The 16,920-nt window shown below is 37.3% G+C and overlaps 1 protein-coding gene and 1 long non-coding RNA gene across 3 annotated transcripts in view; one reads left to right on the top strand and one right to left on the bottom strand.

The window, feature by feature from the left end:
- Nucleotides 1–11,528, top strand: part of prkd1 (protein kinase D1) — a 55,749-nt gene extending 44,221 nt beyond the window's left edge. The window contains exons 18-21 of the mRNA XM_042388384.1: nucleotides 1,767–1,927; nucleotides 2,007–2,113; nucleotides 5,604–5,689; nucleotides 6,328–11,528. Coding sequence (XP_042244318.1) covers nucleotides 1,767–1,927; nucleotides 2,007–2,113; nucleotides 5,604–5,689; nucleotides 6,328–6,558 — 585 coding nt within the window. The 3' untranslated portion in view covers nucleotides 6,559–11,528. The remainder of the gene's footprint in view (nucleotides 1–1,766; nucleotides 1,928–2,006; nucleotides 2,114–5,603; nucleotides 5,690–6,327) is intronic.
- Nucleotides 241–6,517, bottom strand: LOC121880835. 2 transcript variants are annotated; one of them, XR_006091648.1, is made up of 3 exons: nucleotides 6,457–6,517; nucleotides 1,985–2,134; nucleotides 241–1,889 (listed from the first exon to the last, which is right to left on the bottom strand). It is a non-coding gene; the product is annotated as an uncharacterized LOC121880835 (long non-coding RNA). The 2 variants fall into 2 exon arrangements; XR_006091649.1 differs by lacking the exon at nucleotides 6,457–6,517 and adding an exon at nucleotides 6,228–6,418.
- Nucleotides 11,529–16,920: the final 5,392 nt, after the last annotated feature.

Here is a 16,920-nt window from a genome sequence, read left to right as displayed (position 1 = left end):
CGGTTTAATGGCACCGACTGGAGAATTAGCACCACCTGCTGTTTATCTGCTAATATTCACACAACAGCAGTGGATGGAAACGTGCATTAATTCGCATTTTCTCTTTCTAACTTTGTGAAAAATTTGGTTAAAAGTTGTTATAAACCTGACTAAAGACAAATTCAGTCTGCAGTATTTGACTCAAAAATTGCAAATAGTTAAAAAAAAATTGTGATATAAGCTCCACAAAGTCAGCAGGTATTCAAGGTGATGAAAGATTTATGGATTCAAAACTCCAAATGCATCAAGACAAAACAACAATAGTGATAAAACGACCCTGAAAGCTGATGATGGGAGCTATAAGATACAGACTTTATATATACATGCATACAGAGAGGAGATGAAACAGCAGGATACAGGCAGGTAAACAAAAACAGACTCAGACTGTCAAACAGTCCATTAAGCGTCAGTGCGACTATTAGTAGCTTTCTGCAGTTTTCAGTCTCCTCTCCAGAAATAGCTGTTTGTGTCAGACACACTAAGTGTAATGATGCATCAGGCTGGTTGTTGGGCTGTCGAGTCCTCACACTTTTCTTACTGCGTATCATCTGCAGAAGCAAACAACATGCTGATGTGTTTAGCACTGATGCATCAAAGTTAGCTTAGTTAGAGCTGTAAGAGATCAGACAGCTAATGTAAACATGAACAATCCAGCCTTTCTAATGATTGTGTTTATAATGTTGGAAATTAAACTAAATCGGACCAAATTTGTCCATAAAGTTGCAATTCAAAAGAAAAAAAAAGTGATTCAGTTTCTTTTCTGTTAAAAGGTTACAATTAACATCAACACCAGTGACAAGTAAAAACAGCTGTATGATGTCAGGTCTGAGAAAATAACCCTGATGATGTCATAGTGATGTCATCAAGGTCAGTTCAGATACTGATAAAAACTATATTACCTGTTTTTTGTTTAAAACCTTTGTATGAACTGTAACCACTCCTCTACCGCAGTTTTTTTTTTTAACTTCTGCAAATCATAAAAATAAATATTTTGTTTATGATCATTTTGTGGAAGAAGAACTTAAAGTGTTTTTTTGTTTTTTTTAAGTAATTGTATTTATATGTTTTTACAGTGGGTGTTTTAAAGGTAGACAGTGTCTTAACCAGAGGTTCTTATTCATTTTTCTTTTGAGACCCAAAATTGTAATTACAACAGTAAATACAAAGAGGAACAGGATGACACTGTTCTTGTTTTCTAATGTATAAATTTGCGTTTCAAAAGCTGCCACTGTTCATTTTAATCTACAACAGAGGTAATTTATCTATCTGCACGGTTCTTTAGATGCGGTGGAAAAACAAACAAGAATAAACAAAAGGGATTTATAGTTCCTGGGATTAGTTCATCTGATTTAAAAAAAAGGAAAACATTGAAAACGAAGGCTCATGAATGTGTAATTAACCACCAGCAACATCTACATGAACCTACTGTCAATAAAGACAAAAACATAAGTCAGAGAAATTAAACATAAATGTAGAACTTCAGTAAATCATCTCACATATAACAAACCTTGTTTAACATCTTTGAACATTAGTGACTGAGAAAAACTACAAAATGGCAATGAAAGAAAAGCACACTAAAAAAAGTGCATAAAAGTTAATTTTTCCAAGGTACTTTAACATAAATCAAGACAGAGTGGTGGCTGGACTTCACCCCTGCAAATCAGCTGCAGGTGAGATGTAGGCCTAATTCAGATGTTGTGTAACAGACCGCCGTCCTCTTCCTGCAGGTGAAGTTATGCGACTTTGGATTTGCTCGAATCATCGGTGAGAAGTCGTTCCGGCGTTCGGTGGTCGGCACGCCGGCGTACCTCGCTCCGGAGGTCCTGAGGAACAAAGGCTACAACCGCTCTCTGGACATGTGGTCAGTCGGAGTCATCATCTACGTCAGGTAGGACGAGATGCGTATGTTCTTTAATGTTATTTCTGTATTTTATATTAAACTCACCGTTTCTCTCTGTGTGCTGCAGCCTCAGTGGGACATTCCCATTTAATGAAGATGAAGATATCAACGATCAGATCCAGAACGCTGCCTTCATGTACCCTCCACACCCCTGGAAGAAAGTCTCTCAGGAAGGTACATCAAGACAAATTCAAGCTGTAGGTGAAAGTAGACGAGTTGCCATCATTGTGGTGGCACCTCACTTGACAACCTGTGTATAAAACTGAAATATGTAAAGAATTTCACTTTTAAAGTGCTTTTGCCAAGAAAACTCTGAGATCTTGAATAAGGAGGTATATGTTAAAAATATTCATAACATCAAACGCCATTAAAGACGACATATTCTGCACATATTCAGATTTACATTTATATTCTGGGGTTCTACTGGAATATCTTTGCATGATTTACAGTTAAAAACTCCTTATTTATCTTCTACTGGCCCTTTATGCAGCCCCTCAGTTCAGCCTCTGTCTGAAACAGGCTGTTTTAGCTCCTGTCTCTTTAAGGCCCCGCCTCCTGATGATCCCACTCTGTTCTGATTGGTCAGCTTCAGGAAGCCTCCTCCAGCTCGTAAGGCTGCATAAACAAACTATAGTAGCAGGATTTCACTTATTTTTCTCGGTATTTACTCAAAATAGTTTCGACATGTTCAACCTGTTCACTCATTGGCAATAGAAAAACGATTAATACGTGTAAAGTGCTTCACAATGATCACACTTAAGGTACTCTTTAATTTGTCACCTGTATGTATGTGCTCCTTAAAACAATGTTAGAAGTGAAGGTAAATACAATCAAATGCAGAAAGCATGGTAAAGATGTAGTTACAAAAGTGCCTTAACTTTAAATTTAACCCTGAACAGAATCTAAATTAAGCATCTCCATTAAATAACTTTATTCGTGTTTGCATGTGGGCAGAGGACAAAATAAGTTCTGTAACAGAAGCCCTTTCAGAGTGATCTTTGAAAATGCAGATCTGTTGACGCACTCAAGAGTTTATTCTCTGACATTTAATCCTCCTGCGACTGACAGAAAACCACTTGCGTTTATTTTCAACCGGAGCTGGAGTTACTCTGGTGGTATGAGGAGGCGGAGGGAAGGTTAAGAGCACTTCAGGGGATCCGGCTGAGCAGCAAGTGAGTCAGGCTGATTTAAATCTGTCTCGTAGTCAACAGGACAATTGCAGCCAACACACACACGGCGGACGCATTTAGAGACAATGACGGCAACAACATGAGTCACGCAGCAGCAGAAGAGAAAGGCTCAAACACACTTCAACACACAAGGACATGTTGGAGATATCATAAAAATAATAACCTGCGCTGATGTTTGAGGACAAAAAATAACCACCGAGTCACACAGAGAGGTGAAACAAACTATTCATCTTTGATCACTTTATATTTGTTGGTGGAGGAAGGCTCATTACAGAATGACATGGTACCCCTCGGGTTGAATCATCCATCATCCACTGAGACACTGATCTAAAAAAAATCAGCTCCACTGACAAAAAGTCAAAGCTACAAAACTGTAGCCATGGCAACTGCAGGAGTAAAGTCAACTACAAGTCCCAGAGAGCTTTGCTGGAAGAATGATCCAATCAGAGAGCTTCAGATTCACGTTCACGCTATGTCGTATGGATGGGAAGGATTGGAAAGTTATCAACTTGTGAGCGTTCAAACAACTCAGGAAGGTTATATGATAACTGAGGGTTTAAAATACTGTGCATTGATAAAATTACATTATGTCCATTAAATTTGGTTTTAATTGCACTGAATGACGGACTCTGGCTGAAGTGAGGCATCCATGTTTACGTGAATGTCAGACACTTCCATATTGTTATTGCAGTTCAATTCAAAATACTTTATTGTTGTCCAGGTATGTTACAATACAATTGTTTCTATTTTCCCTAAAATTACTGCTAATTTTTTTTTGTTTAAACTGAGCATTTTTGTCAAGGAAATCACAATTTTTCCCTGTAATTATTACCAAATTACATGATTATTTTTAAGAAACTTCCTAGGAAATTAAGAGTAAATTTTCAAAATTATTTGGTTCCATTCACCTATTATTGCAATTTTTATTCTTATATTGAATCTTGTGCTTGTCTGTGGACAAATTTTCACAATTTTACATCAGACTCCCCAGGGCAACTTAGCAACTACTTGGAATTAATTGATTGGACGTGTACCAATTGAACTGTTTCTATTTTCCCTAAAATTACTACTAAATTCTACACTTCTTTTCAGGAAACTTCTTTATTATTAGACATATCAAAATTACAGACCTTTAAACTAAAGTGTTACTGGAATATTTATTTGGATTTGAACTGAGCTTTTCTGTCAAGGAAATTACAGTTTTCCTTTTAATTATTACCAAATTACATAATTCATTCTAGGAAACTTTGTAAAAAGAAAAAAAATCGGACCCATGATACATTCACCTACTGCTGCAAATTTTATTCTTGATATGTGGTTATGTCAGCAACTACCTGGAATTAATTGATTCCAACAGAGCCATCTGTATTTTCCTTAAAATCACTGCCAATTTCTATACTTCTTTTCAGGAAACTTGTTGGAAGTTATTTGGTATTATAACAGAAGTTCCACCTGTACCTGTAAAATGAAATATTACTAAATGTTTATTTGTGAACTTTACTGTCAAGGAAATTTAAATATTTCCATATAATTATCACCAAATTACGTAATTCTTTCCATGAAAATTCAGACCAATGGCTCATTCACCTATTTACCCATTCTTGGAAATGTCATTATTCAAATACTGTATGTTGAATTGTGTGTTCCTGTCTGTTAAAGAATTTTGTATGTTCAGCTGACCTGCTGACTAAAAGATTATCCAGGGAATTAATTGATTCCAATTGAACCATCTTTATTTTCCCTAAAACTACGACCATATTTCTATACTTCTTTGGAAAGGAAACTTGGAAGAAATATATTAGAAATTACAGACTGGGTAAAAGTCTTCTGTGTTTCAAATTAATCTTCACGCAAGATGACAAGTTAGAGTTTTCACTAGAAAAGTGTGATCAATTTCAGAGAAGTAATTAATTTATTATCATGGGAAAACCTTCAACACCAGTTTGTCCGGGAGATTCAGATATCTTGCTGTGAGCTGAAGTGTTGGACAGACTGACATCGCCATCCTTTCGGCCCCACAGATTAAACATGGGTCATGTGACAAAGAGGAATGAACTGCTGTCGCAGAGAAGCGAGGGAGGGACTCAAGAAGCAATGCGGTTCTGGGAAAGAGTTGGACAGACAGATTTGGGGGTGAGGTAGCGACGGTGATGGTTAGGGGGGTCTATTCATGTGTTGGTCCATTCACGTGCATAATGCCAAGTGAGTCTCCTATAGACTACAGGGGCCTCAGGGCCCCAGAGCTGTTCAGGCCGCTGACCCCTGAAGAAATGTTAACATCATGTTAGCTTTGCTCATTAGCCCCGACTGGCCCCTCACCACAGGGGGGGGCCTCGACCCCACATCCTCCGCCCCCTGCTCCTCTCCTTCATCCCTCCATCTCTTCCTAACCTCAAAATGTTCTTGTTCATCAATTCTTCCTCTTAAACTTCTTGCTTTGTGTTTTTATTTGTTCATTCTTTCCTTCCCTGCAGCCATTGACCTGATTAACAACCTACTGCAAGTTAAGATGAGGAAGAGATACAGTGTTGACAAAACCCTCAGTCACCCTTGGTTACAGGTAAGACATTATTAAGACCACTTAAAATATAATGTTTGTTTAAACAGCTGAGATTAATATTCACATGACAAAGAATTTCAAATCCAGCAAATCATGTTTACATGATTCCTGCCTTCAACCAGCAGACTCACCTGGACACCAAAGACTGAAAGTGGAAGAAACTAAACTAAGATTAACAACTAGATACTAGTGTAAATACTAGATGAAAGAAGAGATAAAATCCTACAAGGAAGATGACTTAAAGATAAATAATAGACTTAACAGAAGGCTAAATTTAACAATGAATACCAAACTGAAGCTGTGAACTGAACTGTGTTCTGGAGTAAAGAGCAACATAAAATCTAATTAATACAATCTTTACATGAGAAAGATGAGATTTAACACTAGATTTAAGAGTAAACAATAAGAGTTTGCTTGCTTTCCATATGACGGTGGCTGACAAAAGTATTCACACAATGAAATACTTTTGAATTTATTCAATTTTAGACTAAATGAACAGCATACTGGTGTTTCTTGAGTGTGAAAGTTCATTCCTGACCTGGTTCATTCCTGACTCCTGGTTTTTCTGCTGCTATATTACCACCTATATTTTTTGATTTGTTGTTCTTGTTTGAGGGTGTGTTTGTTTCGCACACCAGGACTACCAAATGTGGCTGGACCTGCGGAACCTGGAGTGCCGGATGAACGAGCGCTACATCACCCACGAGAGCGACGACCTGCGCTGGCATCACCACGCCCAGCTCAGTGGCCTCGACTACCCCACCTACCTTGGCAACGGTCCCTGCAGCGATGGCGGACAGGGGATGGAGCGTTACCGTGAGCAGGAGGAGGAGCTGGAGACCCTCAGCGAGAGGGTCAGCGAACTTTGAGGGTGTGGGGGGTTCACGTGAAAAGTTTTGCCCCAACACGAAGAAATAGCGACTGTAACAGCACAAAAGCACAAAATTAGAAATGAGATATTTTAAGATCAGTTACAAATTTTTACAAAAAACAAACAGAATAACATTAAAATATAACAGATAGCAGATAATTAAAATGTCCTTCACAGTCCATTAAACCAAAAATTCAAACCAAACTTACGCTGTAGACCTGCTTCTTTTCTACGGAAGTGCATTGCAATTAAATTAGAGATGTTATCTCATAATTATGACTATGATTTTGTAATTATAATAAAATATCTCTGCGATGTAGCTTCAGCTAGATGTCCCACAAGACCCTTATCTCATATTCAAGATCCTTGTTTCGTAATTTTAAGGTAAAGATGCTGTAATTTTTTTTGTATTACAAGGTTAGATCTCGTAATTATTTCACCTAGTGATTACAAGATCCTTGTTTCATAATTATAAGATAAATATTTTATAATTATTCTCTATTGTTTATGAGAGCCCTGTTTCGGAATTACAACAGAAGAATTTCGTTATTATTTTTAGATTATAATAGCCTTGTTTCATAATCACAAGGTAAATATCTCGTAATTTATTATTATTATTATTATTTGTATCTTTCTGTAATTATGAGATACTTGTTTTGTAATCATGAGGGAAGGATATTGTGTATTATATAATTATTTTATCTCATAATTATGAGATCCCGGTTTAATTATCACAGGTTAAGGATCTCATAGTTAGTTACTTATTTTATCTCGTAATTATGAAGTCTTTGTTTCATGGTTACAAGGGTAGGATCTTGAAATTCGTTTTATCTGTTTGCATTACAAGGTTAGATCTCATAATTATTTTATCTCTTGATTATGAGACTCTTGTTTCATAATCATGAGGTAAAGATGTTATAATCATTTTATCTCTGTTAAGTTATCACAAGGATCTCATAGTTATTTTATCTTGTAATTATGGCATCCTTGTTTTGTAATTTCAAAGATTTTACAAATAAGGTATCAATATGTATCTGTATTGTACTGTTTAAACAAGCAAGCAAATAGATAAACTTACCATGAGAATTATACCTAATACTTACGAAACAAGGATCTCATTATAAAACAATATGGATCTTGTGATTATAAAATACTGAGTCAAAATGATAATATAATAGATTTATCAATAAAATAAATACATGGTCCATATCTCATAATCATAAGTTTTGTCTGTATTGCCTCTGTTAAACAAAATAGGTAAAATAATTAATTCAAAATTACAAAACAAGGTTCTCATAATTACATGATCAAATAATTAAGAGATCCTTACTTTATAATCACTTGACAAGGACCTATAATCATGAGTTATGGATCTTTTGATTGTAAGACATATCATTCTGAAATGCTGAGTCATAATTAACAAATAATATATTTTTTCCTCTAGTGAATGTCATGCAATTTACTTTTCAACCTTGACCCATAGTTATTTATCAAAAGACAATCAGGAAAAAAATCTGAAAAACATCTTTCATTTATATTTGGAAACCATGAAACTTCCCAGTTTGTGCCCCTCTCCTAATCATCACTTTTCTATTTGAGACGTTGTACTGATGATTATGGTCAAGTTGAGGAAATAAGCCACAACTGTCATCAAAATTAAATGAGTATATCATGAAACACGGAGGCAGGTCATTAATCTAAATTTAGGAAGGGTTTTAAGACATGATCCATAATTTTCTGACTCTTTGCTGGTAAAGTAAAGTAGAATTTTGAGCCATTTCTACGGTTGTGCTCTCTCAGTCACCGTACATTTTACTTACATTTTCTATTAGTTTTCACCCTGTGTACAATACATATTTAAGTGCTTAATCAATAAAAATATACATACATGAATCAATAGTGAAAATAATGACAAAGAAAATCATCCCTCAGTCCTGGCAGAAAAGTCTCTTTTTGTGTAATGTATAATTATTTAAAGTGAAAAATTAAACTAAAATTAAAACTCTACTATTGACAGTTGACCTTCATAATATAAATATAGTTCTTGATGTTTTCCATTGTAGGAAAGCAGTGAAAGGTCAGGGGTCAGGGTTTCATTCCAAAAACAAAATATCCAAAATAATGAAATTATTTACAGATAAACCGGCTGCTGCAGCCATTAAAACAATTCATTATATGGAGTTGGAGTACTCTTGGTTTCAGGTATAATGGATATGTAGCATTTTGGAATGAAAATCCTCAGTTGCTCAAAAATCAATGCCAACAAAAAAAACCAAAAACAACAAGAGAAAAATATTTATCAGTATTTTTCTGGTTCTGTTTTTCCAAACACTGTATCCACAGTTATCTAACACCGACAGAAGTGTTCAGATGTTTTTGCATCACCATGATTTATTTATTTATTTATTTATTAATCTTTGTGAGATTTTAATTTGACAAATCCAAGGCTCTGTCTGGACAGTAGCAGAGCTTTCAGTGTGTGTTGCTAACTGTGGTTTAAGAACTAAATGGCTGCCCGTCACTCAGTCTGAAGGCAATTAAACATTCAAGTCTTTTTTCAGAGAAAACATTGACTAAACTCAATTTAAAAAAAAAAGAGGAAAACTCCTGTTTTCCAAAAAAAAAAAAAACAGCATGTTTGGCAGCAGGTTCACCTGAATGTACCGATGTTTTCAGTTTTTCAGCACATTTACTGTACATATAACCGATGTACACACTGTTCTAGCTTTTAATGGACACAAATTCAAGGCCATGATCACTCTGGAAGCTTTTTGGAATCGGTTTTGTTTTTATCTCCAACTTCTGCCTTGTAAAACTTTTCAATGTTGAGAATTTTAGGAATTTTACCTGGAGTCAAGTTTCTCAGTTTTACCTACAGAACACTACAAGGACTGTAGGTAGAGCTCTTAAATAATGATAATAATGAAACACTTTTTGATAGTTAGCTGATGCTAGCTAGATACTATGAAAGCAGTTTTCCAACTTGCTGTTTGCTTTAAATTTCAGTAAAAGGAAAAGAAGCTTCTCACGTGATCATGGCCTCAGTTAAACTCTGTTGGTCTAGTGTTGCCTTGCTTACTAGTAAACATACAAAAAAAATTGAAATGTTAAAAAATGCAACCTGATCTCACAGGAATGATCACAACCTCTTAACTCTGCATTACGTGGTGGTGGCACGTAATGTGTTAAAATTATGTACGTTAGGAGCAGCGTTGCCAGATGTACAATAGTTAGCATACACTTATTTTGCCCTCTGTGCGATGTAAGGTCAATAATGCAAATGTACAATAATTTGATCATTTTAGTGACATTTAGTATTAGTGCAGGGTAACCTGTATGCGTTACATCCACAAGTTGCGTCAATTTCTGCCTTTTCTGTGATACGTCTCCTTCGTTAAGATATTTTAAATTAGTAATTTAGAAATGTTTTTTGAGTCGCATTTCTGAACGTACATCTTCGGAGTGGGATGTTATGGTGCGTCCATGAGCGTAGCAGCAGACTATGTTTTCTGAAATTACACATTTATGCCTATTTGTTCTCTTGGTTATGACTCATGTACAATCATTTTCCTCAAAATACGATCCTCAGTGACTTTTCATTGTCATTGTTCATGGTACCGGCATGTAATTTTAACACATTATGTGACGCCACCACCTAGTGCAGTGTTAAGAGGTCGGGGTCATTTCATGTATTTCTGTGAGATCAGGCCTTAACATGTTTACCTTCAAATGTAGCAACTCACATCGTCAAAGTTTAACTTTCCGACTACACGATTTTCAGCCCAATAATGCCTCAATGACGTACGTGCGTGGGGTGTGATAAACAACAATTTGTATTGGGAGTGACGTTAGCATGTTTTTTATCCCGTGTAGTGTATCATAGTGGAAGACAACCAATGCAGCATGGGGGACTCTAATTTCAATCAGTGGATTTACTCTCAGAGGTGAAATAAATCCACACAGAGTTTTCTTGTGGACTTCCAATTGTAATAAACTTTTAGATGCAGATTTGCGCCATTTACCACTTTCAATCTGTTGTGACATTGTTGACCTTGAAGGCAATAAAGAGCCAGGGAGTCAAAAATGGAGGAAGCTATCAAATTAGCCGTGTCGTGTCATCAAATTGTATATAACTATGCTCTTTAGCTTAATTGACTCCGCTAGAACACCAACAACCACTAGTCGGCCCTCTGTTCCTTCCTTGAGGTTTTTGCTGTATCAGGAAGAGCTCATGTTTACAATAATACGGAGTCTCCAAATGTCATATTTGGAAATCTGTCTGGAACTTTTCATGAAAAAAACCTGTACAATTGTCTTACTATGTGTTATCTTCTTCAAATGTGAGGCAGGTATTCACTGGTGTTCAGTTTACAGCCTCATACTGCCTTCCACCTTAACACAGGCAGGCATTGACACTATTAAAAAAAAACATTTTTATTTTTTAGGTGGATAACATTTTTACATTTTTACTTATTTTAAAGATGTTCTGTATCACCTCAAGAGTTTTCCTGTCTGGCAAGACCTTATTTATGCATATAGTCACTGTAGTTCACAAGCTACAGACATTTTCATTTCTGTTTTTGGGTTATTTCAGGTGTTTTTCCTCCAAAAAAAAGAATTGGAGTTGAAGAGATCAAGAGACATGGTTTGTATAAAGATGTGAGGCAGCAGTTTGTGTCTAGAATAAACTGAAGAGATTTTTTATACATTACCAAATCAGGTAGCTTGCCAAGCCTTCAAGGCACTAGTATGCTACCAGCTATGCTAGCACATTACCCTTCACTTTCCAGCAACAGTAACTCACTAACAGGCCCTGCGAGTAGTCACTATATAATCTGTTTTTAAGGATGAATATTGCTGCATCGCTTTCTGCTCTTACCAGGCACTAAGCATGTGTTTTTATTTTTATATAGAAGGCTAAAGGGAACAAAACATTAGCTTTTGTTCTTCCTTTTTTTTTTTTTCTTGTGATCATGCTATGGTTTTGTGATCTCAACTGTTTCATTTCAAAAGAACACATCATAAGAAAATTAAACTTAAAGCTCATTTTGTTGAAGTAATTGCACATACATCTTCTCTGGATTTCCATATTTCTTGCTCTCATGCAGTAAAAACGAATTTGATGATTCAAATAATTATACTCTGGCAGTTTAGCATTTAAAATGTCATCGTTCCTCCTACAGTCTCTTTCCACCAGAACGTATTTTGGACAGCTGTAGTGATCTTTGCAAATTAATTTTAAAGTTTATAGTTTATTGCCCTAAGTGCTGCTCAGTGAATGATTCAGAAAAAGCCTCCCGTCATGCTATCTAAGTCTGTTTACCGATAAGCAAGGCAAAGTTGAACTGTTGAACTCCTCTCATACAGACACAAAAAGAGAACAGCGTGTATCAGGGTTATTATATTATTATTATTGTACTGCCATAGATCTGAAAAATAAGGGCTGTTTCTCTGAAGCCTTCATGGCCTTGTCTTCTTCGTGCCTCTCTTGTTGATCAGTGCTTCTTCTGTCTTCTCTGAAACTGACATTTCAACTTCAACAGGAACAGAAATGTCACCTGTATCGTATGTTTCTCTGTAAAGAGGTGACTTACCAAGCATTTGTTGAAATACTTGTTTTATAATTGTTTGTACAAATGGTCCAGCAGTGGTGTGTGTGTGTGTGTGTGTGTGTGTGTGTGTGTGTGTGTGTGTGTGCGCGTGCGTGTGTGTGTGTGTTAGCTATTGTAAAGAAGCTGTACATTAATGGAAGTACAAAAGCTCTGGGTGATTGTGTCCATGCAGATACCATCTGCTTCTGAGGGTGTATATAAAAAAGGGAAAGGTGACGTTATACCAGGTGATCAGCTAACAGTTCTGCTCATGTTTTCACAGACAAGAGGACTTTCTCTATACAGAGCACACCAAATTCAAACACATGCCCTTGGGTGTTCAAACTTGGCAAGTTGACGTTGGGAGACCAAACTCTCAATAACATAATACATTAAATTTGCAATTTGGACAATAGCGTTCATGCTGACATCACCTGCTCAGGTGATTATGCTTCTACCTAACATTAAATAATCAACAGTTATACCTATTATCCTTATTGCAATGTTTATTTACAATATAATAAATAAATTATTATACACTACGCTGCCTCTTTTCATTTTCATCAATAAATGTCAAATTTTTTATTTAAGTGTGGCGACGTGTAAATGTAAGGAGCTAATATTACGTAAGGGCATTGCTGTTATACAAAGATAACCGTAAAATAAATATATGAACCATAAGTTTACCCACAGACAAACCAATTTGGCAGCAACAAATATTAGATTTAAACTCTTACAGTTATTACACAAAGGTTATCCTACATTTCAGACACTATAAGACATCAGAACCACCAGTAAATTATCAAAGGGCTGCTTAGATAAGACTGGTTTTACCGGGGATGACAACGGCTGTTGATTATTTCGATAGATGCTAGCTTGCATGCTAGCTGTCAAGATTACTGACTGCTAGCAAGTCTGTATATGTTTGAAAACATTGGAGATTTGAGGATCCTGAAGTCTCCACTGGTTGGATGTTAACCTTGTGACTCCAGTTACTCCTTTCCACAAAGAAATAAGCTAGTTTTCCATCCAAATGTAATGAAAATTTTGACCATATTTCCCACACATACATTAGCTTTTTACCTACAGTTGTTTGTGATATTTCAGGTTTTTCAATAAACAGATGGATGGAAACGCACCTGTCCCCCTCGTAACCCACCGTAAAATGACAACAGATTGTAGGGATTAAACAAATGAGATATAAAATGTTTATCAGCATGCTGTAGAGGTGTTGTTAGCTAGATTTTGTTATCTTTAAAGAGAACCAGGCTAACTGTTTCCTGCTGCATCAAGTCTTTACTTTCAATTCAGTTCAGTTTTATTTGTATAGCACCAAATCACAACAGATGTTATCTCAGGGCACTTTTCACATAGAGCAGATCTGGATCGCACTCTTTATTTTACAGAGACCCAACATTCCCCAATGAGCAGCACTTGGCGACAGCGGCGGGAAAAACTCCCCTTTAACGGGACTAAACTAACCAGCTGCTAATGGTAGCTTCATATTTACGGTACAGACATGAAAACGGTCCAAGTTTACTACCATTAATGTCAGCAAAGTAACCTTTACTTTTAATTACTTTTAAAGACTTTTAGATGAGTAGATTTTTGAGGGGGGGAGACTGCAGACAATCCTTTGAGACTTTAGTCAAAGTGCAAAAAAATATATGTAATAATCAAAAGGGTAAATTACAGGTTTAATGATGTTTAAGTGTCCTTGAGCAAAACCCCGAGCCTTGTTTCCCCATACACCCCTGAATTCTGGTTTAAAACTATTAAAGATGAGTAGTTTTCAGTGGATTTCAGCTCTGTGTATCTGCACACTGAGAGTAGAAGAGTTTCGGGAAGTTTTCCTCAGAATGTATTTAGCTAGGGGGCTCAGAGCTGTTAGCCTCCAGTGTTGAAGTGTGTGTCTCCATGTGCTGAACGGTTGACTGTTTATGTGGCTTCACTCCTCTGGTGTCTGTGCTATGAACAACCTGCCTGAAGTGCTCACAAAGTGTTTGCTATCTGCAGGAACTTTAAAAATGATTTTTTTTTCTTGATTATGTTTAAATAAAGATATTTTAAAATCAATGTGGAGATGATTTCTGTGGCATTCTGTTACATATCATGTCATTCACATACATGTTAACTGTCGATGATAATACAGTAATAATAAACTGTTAAGTGGGTATTTTTTACCAACAGTATACTCATTGGATGGCAATTTTCATGGTCACTACAGATGGACAATGTTTGTAGCCTATTTCTCACCTCAAATGCCTTCAGAAACATATTTTATTGAACTGTTTAGCTGTAATTTGAGAATGTTGGTGACACGGCCGCCATCTTGGAAAAGGCCATGGATGTATAAAGAGAACTGGATACAGGAAGAGCGCCAGGCTTTGAAGCAAATTTGACATAGTGGCAAAACTGTGTAATTACAACGTCACGTGATGCACACTGGCCCAAAAAGACTTTTTCCCATAGACTTACATTGTGAAAGAGATGTGTGTAAATCAGCGGATGTATTGAGTGTCACAACCCCCGCGAAATGACTCGTTTCACTATCAGAATTTGATCCATTTGTTCTGATCACATTTCAAAAGCCTAGAAGAGCCGCATGATTGAATTGTTTCATCCCCATTTAAGTTAGCTGGAGGGCTAAACCGGAAGTAGCAGACTCAGCCGGCGAAAGTCACTACTGCGCCTGCTCTATGGGCCGCACAGCTGCGGAAGCAAAGCAGAAGTTGTCGAACTTCTTTGGCTTCATGCGCCACTGAGCAACTTTCATAGGAGTGACGCTGTATCCAGTTCTCTTCATACATCCATGGGAGGGACTCACATGCACCAACGAACAGAGAAGCTCAGATAGCAACACACAGAGGGAGTGTGACTTCATTCACTGCTCAGGTCGCCATTACTCCATTATATCTTTACATAGTAAATAGTTGTTTGCTGACATCTAGTGAGGCTCAGTGTCATTTATTTCACCTTTAACTTTATCTGCAATTTTTCAGGGATGTGTTATGTTTAAGGTTAGGAAAAGATGGTAGCGAGACAAGAGTATTTAACATTTAACCAAAACCATGATTTTCACTAACTTTGATGTTTTAGTTTTAAGTTCTGAACTTAGTGCACCCACCATCCATCCTGACCATCTCCCTGTGACTTCTGAACATCACAATTGCTACTCAACGTTATCTAATTCTTCTGGCAAATTAATTAGTATATAAATGTCATTTCTAGGAGATGGGGATGAGCAGAAAATCAAACAATTTAACCAGTGGTCAAGTTTGAAATCATGCAGGGACAGTTTTGTAATTGCAGAACAAGTTTCAAGGGCGAGGAAGAAGAAGAATGGTGAGTGTAATCGCTGTTTTGATCACCCAGTAAAATATAATACACCAACACCCATTAACCAGTAACTAACTGTTCAGTTTTTAAGAAAAGTAGTGACATATCTTGTGAGGGGTGTCCAGCAGTTGGTGGTCAGAACTAGCTAGTCTACCCTGGTTAGGTTGACTTTTTACTCGTCCTTCACCTTCAACTGTTGTCAATGCATTTAGTCACAGTACCTCTCGATGGCATAACATCCTTAAGCTTGAGGTACAGAACTAGCTCTTTCAATCTCTTGCCCTCCACCATACTGATTGACAGCATGTTGTTCTCAATCATTCAGCACCTGACTCAGTGATGGCCTAACAACAAATAACACCCACGTTGTTATTAAAGATAGACTGATTAGCGTGCTAGGCTAACAATACGTCAGCTGTGTGACTTAATACCCATGTTGTGACGTCTCTCAGAGCACACAAACACCGTAAACACACCTGTCACATGCCCAGCATGGTGCTGTTAAACTGCATAAAAATAGACCTGTCTTCTATTTATATTTCTTATGTCAGCCATATGCGGCTATAATGCACTATAAATGGTCTACTAAACTATGCTAAACTATACAGGATAAATGACCCAGTAGGCCTACCTTCATCTTGTCGAAATGACCGAGCTGAAAGGTTTTACGTGATAAATTTGGAGCAATTAACAATGCCTTCCCCTCATGAAAATCCACCGAATCTTTCAATGGACCAATTCAATGAGCACAAGTTCTTCACCAGATGTGGGACGTCTGGCTTGAATTATATCCTCCTGTCTGGTCAGATGTTTTGTTGTTGTCCACTCCAGAAGCCTTCCACATTGCCTGATTAGGGATGCCCATGTCTGTGGTAATGTTAATCACATGTAGGATGATTGGTTTGTAATTTGTTCCATTAGCGGAATTTGCCACTCTAGTTATAAGCCACTACTTGTTTCCATCATGTCATGCTTCCTGCCAACATAAAAACACGTGTTTCCTCTCCTATGTGGCCGGGTAACGTCACATCCCCATTAAGCTAACCCTAACCCCTAACCCCTGGAGCACAGGAGTATTTAGGACGGCTCGCAGGCTGACTGGACGGGACCAGTGTTGGACTGGACTGCTGCCTAGCAATTTGAGCCTTCGGCAGGGTGTTCTTCCTCCACAGCATCTGTATAATTAATTCATAGCCCACGCAGTGGCCACAGGGTCGACAACCAATGCTGGAGGGCTTGGTGGTGGAGGGCTGGTTTGATGCTGATTCCACAGGTTCCTCAGGGTGAGTATCAGATTGAAACTCTGAGGACTCATCTGGTACCACTGGGTCCTCTCGAGTCACGAGGTCCAAGTCCAAGTTACCATTGCAGGAGGCGGGCAAGACTGTTGTAACTTAGCAAGTTCCAGCAAGTTGGCCTTGTGTTTGGCA

The sequence above is a fragment of the Thunnus maccoyii genome, chromosome 16, assembly GCF_910596095.1.
Source record: "Thunnus maccoyii chromosome 16, fThuMac1.1, whole genome shotgun sequence".
NCBI classification, from domain to species: Eukaryota; Metazoa; Chordata; class Actinopteri; order Scombriformes; family Scombridae; genus Thunnus; species Thunnus maccoyii.
This window is presented reverse-complemented; position numbering and strand designations above follow the sequence as displayed.